This window comes from Cyprinus carpio, chromosome A15 (genome assembly GCF_018340385.1).
Source record: "Cyprinus carpio isolate SPL01 chromosome A15, ASM1834038v1, whole genome shotgun sequence".
Taxonomy (NCBI): domain Eukaryota; kingdom Metazoa; phylum Chordata; class Actinopteri; order Cypriniformes; family Cyprinidae; genus Cyprinus; species Cyprinus carpio.
In genome coordinates, this window is record NC_056586.1 from 658112 (window position 1) to 672759 (window position 14648).

Below are 14648 nucleotides of genomic sequence, written 5' to 3' on the forward strand. Positions count from 1 at the left end.
TGATCAGAACTTCCCATCACTAGCACATACCTAAGTATTTAGAGCACACAGACATTACTCTTTAAGTAAAGTAAAATATAGTCTTACTGGTTTTTGGCCAATCCTCATCCTCACCGCAGGCTCTACTCTTCAGCATAACGGTAACCCCACAAACTTACACATACCAGAAACCCTTTTACATTCCAAAATAAAACATTACTGTAAACACTAACAGATCTCACCCTATAATAATATTAAAAACACATGAAATTAAAAACACAAAAACACATGAAATAAAACTCGATTTTAACATTTACTCTCCTTCAACAGTCAGAATGAAGGATATCCTTACTGTCACAGTCTGCTACTGTGTGGAGCACAGAGCGAGGAACAAGGAGACGCAGAGTCCAATTCAAACATACAGTGTTTAATAACATCCAGGGAAACAGGAAAACACACGTAGCAAGGGTTAACATTAACAGTTCCAGACCAGGGAGAACAGAGTAGGCTAGAACTCAAATAGGGCAGATAACGAGGGGCAGACAGGTGAGGAGATTAACTAATAATGAGAAACACCTGAAATTAATAGAACTAAATGGGGACATAAACAGGAACATAAACACTTACAAAACAAAAATATGTGGTTATAGAGATTGACTTTTATACGTTTTTTTTTTTTGGTGTTTGTGATTTTGTCACAGACTAAATCACAGACACTTTAGACATAGACAAAGACGGACAGAGACGGAGAACTCAAGGTGTATAAGCATGACTCTGACAAAGGGAACTAATGAGATAACTAATGAACACAGCAACTAAAAACAATGAAAACACACTAGACATGTTACACTGTGTTGTTTGCTGAACTTTTTTATTTTCTTTGGTTAAAAGTTGCCATTTTTGATTTTTCATTGGAAAATACATAACTCTGATCCATGTTATTTGTTTTAATGTGACAACACAAGAAACATTGCTGTTTTCGGCATATGATTATGTGTGAAAGTGCACATATTTTAAAATAAAAATATTACTGGCAAATAGTTCAAAGCATTACAATAAATTCTAGTTCTTTTACTATTTTACTTTATTCTCTAAAATCCCTTTTACAGTAAATCCGGGACTTTGCGCTTAACTGCTAGTTGACATGTAGATTCAGAATTACTTACAGTTAGTAGAATGACTAAATGGACTATCAAAATAAATTGTTTCCTCAATGCCTGACTCTGAGGTATGAGTTATGAGTTATGAGCCAGTCATGACAGGTTTGAATCAAGGATATAAGCCAGATATGTTCTAAAACATTTGACTCACCCATGTAGCCGTTACAGCATGAAAATACGTTTAAACAAATAATTATATTAATGTCAGTAAGATTATTAGTGTAGGAGAACCCTAGCATTTTCATGTGGATGAGAGTGTTCCCAACGACACAGAAAGTCTGAGAGTCTGTCCATTACGTCTGTGTGTTGCCCAGAGGAGTGCTGGCCGTGTCTGTCCCGAGCTCCCTGCAGCGGCCCGGAGACAGACGCAGGGTGTTAAACAGCGAGCTCCTGAACGACTTACAGAGGAAGAAGTAGATGAGAGGATCCAGCACAGAATTAAGAGAGGAAAGCCACAGCGTGCTCTCCTTCAGCTGGAAGAAAAACAGCTTCTGCTGGCAATTGAACATGCGTCCTCGTGTCTGGCTGATGGTGTACGGCACTCGGGAGAAGTGGAAGGGAACGAAGCAAACAAAGAAGACCGCCAACACTAGGAACACATTGGCTTGAATGTTCTTCTTCTGAGGAGTGTTCGTTCCTGGTCTTGGCTGGTGTTGAGCTTGTGTGCGGGCGTAAGACTTATAGAGCTCTTTCGAGATGAGCGTGTAGCATACTATCACCGTCACAAGGTTCCCCCAAAAGATCACCTGGCACACGTGGTTGACCAACTCGTGCCACTTCAGTCCCATCTCTGTCTTGAGGTCACTGCATTTAAAGTGGCTCGAAGTGTTGGGACGGCTCGTCAGGATTATGTTGGGCAGCGAAAGAGCCAACAGCGATGTCCATATGAATCCCGAGAGGAGCTTTCTGTGCAGCAGGCGTCTAGGGTTGGTGCCCACGAAGGGCCAAATGGTCTTTCTGCAGCGATCGATGCTGATCAAGCCGAAGAACAGGATGCTGATGTACATAGTGATGTAGAAGAGCACGGATGACACGCGACAGACGAACACACGCTCGCTGACGGATGCTAAGTTCGCATCGGCGAGGATCTTGAAGGGGAAGGTGAGGGTCATGATAATATCAGCCACCACGATGTTCTTCAGATAGATGATGAAGTGAGATTTACTAGGGATTCGGAAGAACACCCATGCTGCCAAGCTGTTCAGTGACAGGCCCAGGATGAAGAGGACAGTGTAGAGAAGAGGGAACACAGTTGTCTTCAGAGCGCTCTCGCGTGAACAGGCCTCTGATGACTCATTCCTGACAGTCTGGTTGGAGTCAGTGTCCGTGATGAATGCCAGCGCTGTTGTGAGCTCCATGGATGTGTAATTTCTGTTACATAAAACACACATTGGCTATGTTTAGAATAGAAGAACTTCAGGCAATATCAGCCACAGTTTTTAACATAGTCCTTGAGTCATATTTTAAGTGTATAATACAAAGGATTTATTGTTAAATATGTTATTAGAGGTCAGTGCATAAAACTGTGTGCTCAAAATCACAGCACATTACTTCTAAAGTGAGCTGACAATGTTTTACATTCAGAGCTGTCAGAGTCAATTTGGTGGAAATTTCAAGCTTCTGCCATTCCTTTGTAATTTAAAAAAAAAAAAAAAAAAAAAAAAGAAGGTCCAACTACTATTGTGACAGAAATGCTATTTATTTGACAGTTTTCAATGGAAGAGAAAAAGCTTAACAGCCTTTTCCCTTGGATTACAGTGTTTTCCCAGTAGACAGTGTTTATGATGAGCTAAATGTTAGAGGTCATTGATTATAAATATTAAGCCATTTTAAGTGATTTTAAAAGAATATTACTTTCTTAAAGACTTTATACTCACATTACAAATGTAATCTCAATACTACTATTTATTTATTAATTGTTTACAATATTACAATATTGGAATTATTTAATAAATAAAGTATAATATTAACAAATATTTCATGTAACCAGTAATTCTAATGAAAATACATTTCCATTTTAAAATATAATCTAGAGAAGTGGAGAGTAAAAGAGGTTAATTCATTAATGTATTATTCCTAAAAGACATTAATAATCAAAATTGCACACTGTAAAATATTTTGTGGTGCTTGTTTTTAAAGTTACTTGAGTAAAGAGTCATTGTATTATGAAAATTTAACACCTACCTCAACAAGACGCCAGGATCAAATGTGATGCTTTTACTTGAAATAGGTCCAGTCACTTCATGGTTTTTGGAAACAAGTTTGATTTTAGGGCCTTTCTGAAAGGAAATGATTCTTACTTTCCTCCTTCTGCTTTTTGTTTCCTGCTATACCATGCAGACACAAGGAGAAGTTTAAAACGGTCTGAAAGCTGCTGTTACATCAACTGTGTTTTGGTTCAATATCTGTTGTGCTGACTGAGCCAAACTGAGTTTGTGACTAAAAAACCACTGAAAAAAACAACGACCTTGAATTTAAATATGTATTTAAATAGCATTTTCAAATACATTAAAAAAAAAAAAAAAATGTAGTAGCTTTTAGCTTTGTACGTAGCTTTTAACAATCCACGTTGTTTTAAAGTATCTTTACAGAAAATTCTGCTTTATAATGTCTCAAAGCACCCCTGTGGCAAAAACAACAACAACATTTAGGTAGTGAAAGAAAAAACCCTTCAGCTGGGGGAACTTATCGTCCTCTGGCAGTACAATGTACGAACAAATGTTAAATATCATCTTGTTACACGTTATGTGTTAAAGAAATCATGTTATTGTCACCATTTAGTTTTGTAGCTGTCATTTGGTGTATTTTGAAGGAGGCATTAAAACTGTATCTTTTGCATTCTTTAGTCACCCATAATTATTTGTACACTTTCCAATTCACAAAAACGTGGCTTCAGGTAGAGATGTAAAATGGGTGTGTCAGACTGTAAAATTTCTTCAGGTTACACAGCTTTTTCAAAAGGTGGCAGATTTGCAATCGATATTACCATGTAGTGTGTGCTCTACGTGCACCTGCCAATAAAATTTGCAAATGTGATTTTGAGATCCTATTTGCTTCAAAAGAAAAAAGAAAAATCAACCAGGGTCTTTCTTGCTTTAATGCAACAGCACTACCCACCAGTGATGCGCGGGTTGATCCAAAATGAGCGGTTACCCACGGTTACGAGTCATCCAAAAATATTTTTAATGATATTCGGGTCGCGGTCGGTCGGGTCGTTTGAAAATAAAGATGCCAATTAAACCTTTGCAATTTATATAGTACTAGACACAATTTTGAAATACATAGGCCTACACTTTATTGGCTGAATAACTGGCGCGAAGATGACGCATGAGCTCAGTCTAGTGATGGGAAGTTCGGTTCTTTTCCGCGAACAGGTTCTTTCGGACAGTTCGATTCAATAAACCGGTTGAAAAAACCAGTTCACCGGTTATTTTACGCTCGACGTAATGACGTCATTGGCGATGACGTAATGGCGTCAAATCTATCAAACATTCAAATATACAAAGTCAGTAATCATAACTTTAGTCAGTTAAAAACCTCAAAATCATGAAAAGTTTACAATTAAGTTTTGCAACAACGCACCCAAATACAGCAACAGCAATGTGCATACGAGGATTTAAGTCTTGAAGATATAAAGTAAATAAATTAGGTGTCATCAGCGCAGAAACCATGATCCACTTACTATACATAATCCATTGCGATTTATTTGTTATTAAATAAACTTACATTTGCCAGATTGCCCTTCATTCAAGCCTTCGGTTTCCCCGCGCTCATAACATTAGCACAGAATCAGTTCAGAATTAATCACCAAAAGAATCAGTTCGGTTCAGACGCGCTGTGTGTCAGTGAGCTTCACGCTGAATCACGCATGCGCAGTATCATCAGCTCCTCGGTTCTCAAATCGGACGCGTCCGACAGAAACGGTTCTCGGTTCAGTGTAGGCTACTGGTGATCCGAAAACCGATTCAACCGGTTCTTGACTCGAGAACGAGAACCGCTCTAACCGGCACACTGCAGTTCAGTATCATCAGCTGTTGCGCTTCTTGTCCGGTGAGTGACTACATTCCGCCCATTTAAAAATAATAAATGCGCGTCCTTGAAAGCGCGCCGTTTTCTAACGTAGCCTATTTACGGTACTTTAACTTTTTAGGTAATAATATCAATGGTATGATGTTAAGATGCGTCATCAGATGCGAAATTACAAAACATATACATATATTTAATTGTTTTTTTCAAAATTATCGCTAGGGACAGTTTGGCAGTCGCTGGACATTGATAGGGACACGTCTCGCGTCCCCCCAAGTCTACGCCCCATGCCCTACGATGAGCATTACTACTTTTAAAAAATGCGGGTCAGGAAGGGGGTCGGGTACAATATTTTCTTTTTCTTTTTTTGCGGTCCGAGTTGCGGGCGGGTTAATTGAAAACGTCGGTCGGGTGCGGGTTGTTTATACACTGACCCGCGCATCACTGCTACCCACTGATCCACTGTTTAGCCCCGATGACTAAATATGCTAATGATAAAATAAATAAACAAACAAACAAACAGACTAAATTATTACTCAGAATGAAAGAATTGTGAAATACTATCACAAAGTCAACAGTCTAAAATATTTATCGAGTATGTAAAGTGTATAAAGATTTGTGAATTTTGTGGTAAATGTCAATGAAAACATACATGATTAATTATTACGCTTACATATGGGAATGAATAAATTCATAAATGCATACATAAATGTGGATAATGTATTTTTCTGTATTTGTCCAAATGTATATTCTGAAATTCAAATCATTGAAATAACGCATTCCCATACTATGGTATTGGTCAATCATAATTGTATTTAATATATCTTGTGGAAGGCTTTTACCATATAAAATAAATAATCAAAAGAACTTTGCAATGGAGCAGTTTTATCTCACCAAGGAGCAGGACATGACTGAAGAATAGGATTTGGGATCACTTCTGGTTTATCATTTTTGTTTATAATTTTTGTCACGGGCACAATTGAGAATTGCATCTGTAGTGATTAGATGGGTTACTGAAAACCAATTACAACAAAAGGTTAATTTACTTTGCAAGGATTAATTGTTCACACATGCGTTTCTTAAATCTCAATGTTATAAAAACAAAAATAGCCAAATAAGTAAACTCATGACTGATTCCGCTAGGAAACCAGTTTCCTAATGTTTCTCAGACTTTCTAAAACAGTTCTACCATCCAACATCTATGCAGTTTCTGTTTAAATCAATGTTACTATCAAATATCTGTATTACAAATCTATAATGAAACAATATCACTCAAAATGTTAACTTTTTAGTCTTTCCAAAATTTGGCCATTTTGTTAATTAAAATAAAGTTTGTGTAATTACACCTTTATTCAATTCAATTTTGGAATATTATTTTATAGCTTTTTATTTACCTCATGTATTTGTGAAAATGATTAGGCTATGTAAAATATTACATATTCTTTGCCTGTGTTAATTAATCAAAACAAAACGACAAATATATACTTTCAGGAATCGTCACATATTTGCAACCTTGCGGTGGGAATCTCTTCAGCGAATAGATTAAAATTTGCAGGCTTTCATACGTTGTTCACCACAGTGTCTTCTGGGATTTATAATGGTTTGATTCTCTCAACTCTGCATTCAATGCATCCTCATAGCAGATCTATATAGGTGGAGCTGAGGAAGGTGGAGGGTTTCTGAAGTGCGCTGTGAACTGCTCCAGCAAACAATAGCCAGGTATTTGAATGTTAAGCAGCAAGCTCATTGGCTGCTGATAAAGGAGTAGAACCAATCAGCTGTGCCATGTAATATGATGTCATTATGTCAGATTGAGTTTCATGCCAGAAATCTGTATTTGTTTTACTGTGAATTCACATTATAACGTCTTTAACTGCCACTGTGAGAAATTCACCATAATGGTGATTATTGATTAGCATTTGTTTAGGCTCTTTGACCCTTTCTGATCTAGTCATGTCAGAAGTGTGACAAATGAAAACATTTTTTTTTTTTCAAAACGATGACAAGCTAGAATATGAAATAAGCTAATTTCCTGAATAAAACTATTATTAGCATTAACATGAAGCAACTGCTGAGAAACGTCTTCGAAAGATATGACATCAATACTCGACATCCAAAACACAACAATGGTAACACTCAACAAATAAAAACAACACCTACTATATAAGCCAATGTGGCCAGACTAGCAAGGAAGAGACCACTAGGGTCCAAATATTACAATAAATACAATAATTACTCAATTGCAATGAAACCCGACTATGCCACTCTGATGTATAACACAGAAAACAACTGAAACTAGATTAAGGCACACAAGTTTGTTGCACTAAAATCGTCCAGAAACACGTGCACAATACAAAATTCTTTATTATGTCAAATCACATAAAAATCTTTAACATATAATGGAAGACCATGCCCTCGACTCTTTCCATAAAATCTTTTACACCAAAAAGGGGAATTGACACCATCACTCATCAATAATAATATCAAAAGCACAAAACAAAAACTCTTATTCACATACAGGGCTGAGGGAAGAAGAACCAGAATATTATAAATCAATCTTCAAAGGAAAACAAACCTCACTAACACACAAATCTGTGCCCCATACTGCAACACCTCACACAGTGTTCAACCCACCACCAGCACACAAATGTGATCCTGGACCACAAAACCAGTCTTAAGTCGCTGGGGTATATTTTTAGCAATAGCCAAAAAAAATAAAAATAAAAAATAAAAAAATAAAAACATTGTATGTGTCAAAATTATTGATTTTTCTTTTATGCCAAAAATCATTAGGATATTAAGTAAAGATCATGTTCCATGAAGATATTTTGTAAATTTCCTACTGTAAATATATCAAAACTTAATTTTTGATTAGTAATATGCATTTTTAAGAATTCATTTGGACAGCTTCAAAGGCATTTTTTTCAGTATTTAGATTTTTTTGCTCCCTCAGATTCCAGATTTTCAAATAGTTGTATCTCAGCCAGATATTGTCCTCCTAACAAACCATACATTAATGGAAAGCTTATTTCATCAGCTTTCAGGTGATGTATAATTATCAATTTCCAAAAATTGACACTTAAGACAAATGGATCGAAAGGACCTCCTGTCTGAAGCTCTCAGCTTAAAGCATTACCAGATAGAATCACCTTTACAGAACCACACACCATAGAGTAATGCCGTAAACAATAAAGCAATAGCCAATGGGTTACTAGCGAAAGGAACAACCCCTGGGATAATCAGAAGTGACGCACCCCGATAGTAATGCACATTGCTTCTAATTGCCCCTCCTTCCATTCATTCGAAACAGGGAAACACAATACCTGGTCACACCAACATTACAAAATAAACCCAAACACAATCTGCTAAAAGTGAACCAAAAACAAGTTCAGTAGCACAAATAAAACCAACAAGAATTAAAAAACTCTACAACATGACTCTTTTCATGCTGCATTGCATGCTGGGAGCCTTCAGAGCACATCTGCACTGTAGAAAACACAGTATGATGCTGTTTGTTCACAAGACATTTCTGAGAGTGCAGTTAAAAAAGAGAAGTCCCACTGTGAAATTAATGCAGTTATTAACCTTGAATATACTGTAATTTCACACTAAACATTTTAACAGTGCAGAGTTCATATTAATGTCACTGTCCATAAACAAACTCAATAAGCCTTATTGAAATTATGCCTTTTTCTCCCATTGTTCTAAAATGAAAATTTAAACATTTCAACATCTTTGTGTCTATCATAGCCTGCTCCTGCCAGACAAACTGCTGAAATGCTGGAGGTTTGTACAGAATAGTAAAGGAAAGATTTGTCTCTTTCCACAGCCCTGGAGGAGGACATTTAATCTTTCTTTAAATAGACATTGCTGAGCTATGAAATCTAAGAATGACTGACCTTTTCATGCACAAGATAATTCAGATAGACCATAAAACATTGCATGAAAATGTTGCATAGAATTGACAAAAAGACAAAGTTTCTTAATGGTCAATGCATCCTCAGTGTCTCGTAACGGCCTTTAAGAGCAGATTTTCTCTGGCAGATGGTCAGACTAGTAAAGGCACATAAAAAACCTGAATGAGTAGGCAGGTCTGTGTTTGTTCAGTGTTGGATTACTGCTTCTGCAAAAATGTTGAAAGCTTGCACTATGAACAGATTTATTTTTACATAGACCCTTCTCTTTGCTCAACACAGTCTGAAGTGTTGGAAAGAAATTCTTCTTCAGTAATAATTGTAGCAACAGAAGGTAAGGAAGGTAGGGGTCAAAATAAATGTTTCCAGTTCAGCATATATAACCCACAGAATCTTATTTTGGCTGAAATCCATCATACATATGTTTGCTCTGTAAAATTTAGGCATACATACTGAGGTACAGTTTTGCCGATCATAGTGACAGCACAAGAAATTCAGATCATTTACTGCTGTCATTTACAATGCATACCTCCCTTCCATGGGAATTATATTACACTGTAAAAAATAAGTGTCATTTTAACTGTACAATTTTGTAAAAACGCTACAAAAAAAAAGTGTTAATAGGTTAACAGTAAGTTCCTGTACTATATACAGGGAAAAAACTGTAAAAGATCTAACCAGACATTTCATGTAATTTTTTTACAGTAAAATGCTGTTAATTTTACAGTTTTTAGAAATAAAAAAAGAACAAATCAATGTATAATTTACAGTCAAAAACTGTAAACTGATATTCCCAGAATTCCCTGTGTGACGCTCCACATTTGAAAGTATTTTGTTTAAATAATCATGTTTTTTAATAGTTTTTTGTTGTTATCAGTTGTACATTTGGGCTTTATGTTACATCTTCTGCTGTTTAATGAAAGTTTATTGAATTGTTTAAGTATCGTGTGTCACCATGATGGTGTTTTGTGTTTGCATGAATGACTTTGTGCACCTTCTATATATTAATATAAACTTCTGCTTGTGGCGAAGCTACTTGTGATGAACTTCGATTCTTCATGTGGCTTTCTCTTTTACCACCTGCATTATTATGGTGGTTGTCAGTATGTTAAAGGTACAAAACAGATTTTAATAGCAGTGTGCGTTGTTGAATTTACTGGTTTACATTAAAATTTTCTTGTTTGTAAATAACAGTTTTATACTGTAAAATTTACAGTTTTTGGCCGTAATTGTGTTTACAGTTTTCTGTATTTTTTACAAAAGTATTCTGGCAACCACAGCTGCCAAAATTATTTTGTAAAAACTACAGACTTTTTTTTACAGTGTATGTTACATATAAGGCCATCACTTACGATTAATTGGGTAACAGAGTTTTCTGTGGATTATTCTGTTGATTAATCAGATAATTAAAATTTATTTTGATGAAAATGAAACCTTAGCTTTTCCATTCTACGGTCAGCGAGTCTTACCCGTTCGGTGCTGTGTGCTCCCATCGGATGTCGGCGAGAGTTTCCCGGCCACATAACTTTACCTTTCTGTTCGACAGTTGGCGAGGTTTAGCCGTCTGACGCCATGAGTCTTGACCTCCCGCTGAACGCTGTTCAAGCCCTCTCTGCCATCCTCAAGTCTTTTCCCCCCACCTGGCGAGGCTTACCCATTCAATATTCTGAGCATGATACCCAATCAGATGCTGCGAGAGCCCTTCCAGTCGGGTTTTCCTTTTCTCTCTCCCCGCCCGGCAAGGCTTACCCGTCTGATGCAGTGAGTCTTGGGCTGGTAGGGCTCACCCGTTTCAACGCTGTGAGCTCCTATTGAGCATCGGCTTGAGCCCTCCCGACCGGGTGCCCCAGACCACATGGTCCAATACCAGCAGCCAGTAGGGCCTACCCTTCCAAGGCATAAGTCGCTCCCACCTGAGTATGTAGGCTCTTCCGGGTTGCCAATCAGGTGATGTCTCAAAACATCAGCTGCCGCCAGTACTCAGTGCTTATTTTGGGGGGTGTTCTTAGTCTAGTGGCTGTCCTTTGCTCAATTGCTTTTTGGGGGTACTCTAGATTCAGGCAATTCCAGAGCTCGGAGCCCTTCCCCGGACAGCACACCAAATATGCATTACCATACTTCAGCTAATTATATGTAAGCGTGAACTTGTGGAATGATGTTTTATAAACAAGGTTCGGGAGGAGTGCAACGTTGGAGCGCACTCAAGTTAATCAGCACCATAGTATGAATACAGCTGACTTACCTTTATCCATTAACGGATTATCAGCATCCCTCCTCTGCCCCATCTCCTCATTTCAATTTCATTCTACACTTATACGGGGAGGGGGGGGGTACTCTAGGTTCGGGCCATTCCCGAGCTCGGAGCCCTTCCCTGGACAGCACGCCAAATATACATTACCATAATTCAGCTAATTATATGTAAGCGTGAACTCGTGAAAATACAGTAGAACTAGTGATGCTGTCTACACTGGATGCAGCGCAGCACGGTACAACAAATAAACAGTAAACTGCTGACTCGTTCTATTTATGACATGCTGACACAAAGTTCAAATGATTTGCAATGCTTTGTCGTGCCCAGTGTAGATACAACGTGACAGCAAAAACATGGCAAGTGTGAAGTAAAGAAAAGTGGACACTGAAAATAGATGATTCAAATGTGAATGGACTGAACAGTTGAGTGAGTGAGTGACTGACTGACTGATACCATCTTTGTTATGGATGTTGGTTCGCAGTGAGTTCATAGTTTTAACGTAAGTTTGCTTTAGCCTAATTTATTTTCAAGATATAGAGGTAAAATATCTATTGTTACTTTCACTATGGCTATAAAGATCACGCAAAATAATATTCAAACTCACATTAGACACTTTTAACATTGAATAAAGCACATAATCGCTACCTGAGATTATCATTGTAATATTTTGTATGTTGTTCATGCCACGAGGTCACAGAAAATAAAATAAAAACATTCCTTAAATAGAATACCATGTTGCTTATTGTCACGTGTCGCTGTCATGGGTGGTAAGGACAAAAACTACATGGAAAAGATTCTTTTTATTGCATCACGTCACGTCTGGTTGGGACACATGGTTTTACAGTTTGATCCCCACAAATAATCTAAGTATAAAAATATTAATGCCCCAATTAATGAATCTGCAATTAGGGCAGCGGTTCTCAATTCCAGTCCTTGCGCCCCCCAGCTCTGCATATTTTGCATGTCTCTCTTTGTAAACACACCTGATTGAGATAATCAGCTCGTTAGACGTGAGCTCCGTGCATGAACTGTGTTCCCATTGACCTGGTCCCTACACAGTGTTTATTGCTCCCTACTCCCTGAGCAGGGGAAATCTGTTGAAGTTTACTTCACTTCGGAACAGTCATTCATGGATTTGCGCTGCTCAACGTCTTCATGTCAAGTGTGACATCATATACCTCTGTAAATAAATACAATTTAAATTCACGTCTCGCACACTTCGATGGCGAGGGTCTGATGAGGCCATGCCCTACCTGGAAACCCAGGTACTTTGCTTCAGTGAGAGCCAGGGGACATTTGTGATGGTTGGCGGTGATTCCAGCCCTTTGTAGCTCCATCAGCACCCTCCGCAGACGAACTAGGTGGTCCTCCCAATGCTTGGAGTGGATCACCACGTCATCCAGGTAGGCGGCTGCGTAGTTCTGATGTGGTCACAACAGGATGTCCATAAGCCGCTGGAATGTGGCGGGAGCTCCGTGTAGCCCGAAGGGAAAGGTCTGGTACTGCCAGTGGCCACTAGGGGTCGAGAAAGTGGTTTTAGGCTTTGCGTCTTCAGAGAGCGGTACCTGCCAATAGCCTTAGTAAACAAATTCCAGTTAGTCCAAAATGCAGCAGCTAGAGTTCTTACTAGAACCAGGAAGTATGATCATATTAGCCCGGTTCTGTCAACACTGCACTGGCTCCCTATCAAACATCGTATAGATTTTAAAATCTTGCTTATTACTTATAAAGCCAGTATTTGAACGAGCTCTTGTTACATTATAGTCCTCCATGTCCGCTCCGTTCTCAAAACTCTGGCAATTTGATAATACCTAGAATATCAAAGTCAACTGCTGGCGGCAGATCCTTTTCCTATTCAGCGCCGAAACTCTGGAATAACCAACCTAACATTGTTCGGGAGGCAAACACTCTTGCAGTTTAAATCTAGATTAAAGACCCATCTCTTTAACCTGGCTTACACATAGCACACTAATACACTTCTAATATCCAAATCCGTTAAAGGATTTTTAGGCTGCATTAATTAGGTAAACTTGAACCGGGAACACTTCCCATAACACCCGATGTACTTGCTACATCATTAGAAGAATGGCATCTACGCTAATATTAGTCTGTTTCTCTCTTATTCCGAGGTCACCATAGCCACCAGATCCAGTCTATATCCAAGTCAGAGGGTCACTGCAGTCGCCCAGATCCAGTACGTATCCAGCCCAGATGGTGGATCAGCACCTAGAAAGGACCTCTACACCCCTGAAAGACAGCAGAGACCAGGACAACTAGAGCCCCAGAGACAGATCCCCTGTAAAGACCTTATCTCGGCCGGGCCTGTGAAAACAGTCACGGATGCGTTGCTTGGTATTGGCTGCCCCGAGATGTCCCGCTAGAGGATGGGCGTAAGCCAATTCCAACACCGTATCCGTCGAGCGTGGCACTACCAATAACCGTTTTTCCTCTCCCCTTCACTGTGTGACATAATAAAGCAGGCCGTTCTGGACAATGAAGTGCAGGAGAGGATGGGGTCCAGGCCGTGACTTTTTGCCCTCCACTGCGCACACTTGCGTCCAGCAGTGTTTCAGCCTGTTATCTTCGTGCTGTGCTCGGCCAACCGAGCCCCCTCCTGTCACCTGTTGGAAGACATCGTAAAACAGATTAGGATTTTGGGAAGGGGACTTATCATATCTCCCGCTGTCCAAGGCCAGTAGAACGGGGTGTCGCCGAGGTCCTTTCACTGATCCCTGTGGTCGGTGGCTCCTTTTCAGGCTGGCAGGCTGCATGGTGGCAGCCAGCAGGTGGTCAAATCCCGGCCAGTCTCTTCCGAACAGGATGGGCATGGGTAGGTCCTTCACTATTCCTACTTTGACTGACCAAGCACCTGGGGTGGCGGAGATTGTTACTCGGAGGGCCGGTACTTGTCGCGTGTCCCCGTGTATACATGTTATAGGGAGAACAGCCTTCGTTACGTTGCGGGGTGGGAGGAGGTGGGACTGGATGAGGCTGACTGTGTTGCCCGAGTTCAGTAGAGCCCGAAATGGCTGTCTTCAGGGACTCCAGCCGGCAGGTCTCGGTGTACAATGCAGCCTGCCAGCCACGTCTGAGCGGGGATTGAGGGGACCTCTGTTGGCATCAGTTCGTCCCGCAGGCTGGGAGCCGCCGGCCTGCTTAGCGGTCACGGGGGAAACGGCGGCGCTCGCTCCCCAGCATCTCGCCGATGGGCTGCCTCTGCCAGCTCCATTGCTTCCACAGCTCCATCTGGAAGCATGTAGACGCTCCAGCTCACCACAAGCCAGCTCCCTCCACATGCCACTCCAATAAGCTCACTCC

The 14648-nt window shown here is 39.7% G+C and overlaps 1 protein-coding gene across 1 annotated transcript; it reads right to left on the reverse strand.

The window, feature by feature from the left end:
* Positions 1-829: 829 nt before the first annotated feature.
* Positions 830-3715, reverse strand: LOC109081334 (P2Y purinoceptor 12-like). The gene is made up of 2 exons (XM_019096322.2): positions 3324-3715; positions 830-2510 (listed from the first exon to the last, which is right to left on the reverse strand). The coding sequence occupies exon 2, from the start codon at positions 2495-2497 to the stop codon at positions 1433-1435; it is 1065 nt and encodes a 354-aa protein (XP_018951867.1). The 5' UTR covers positions 2498-2510; positions 3324-3715; the 3' UTR covers positions 830-1432.
* Between the last annotated feature and the right edge of the window lie 10933 nt (positions 3716-14648).

What these genes read in the sequence shown, in the direction of transcription:
- LOC109081334 (XM_019096322.2), bottom strand. Translation starts at nt 2,497, where the DNA reads ATGGAGCTCACAACAGCGCTGGCATTCATCACGGACACTGACTCCAAC.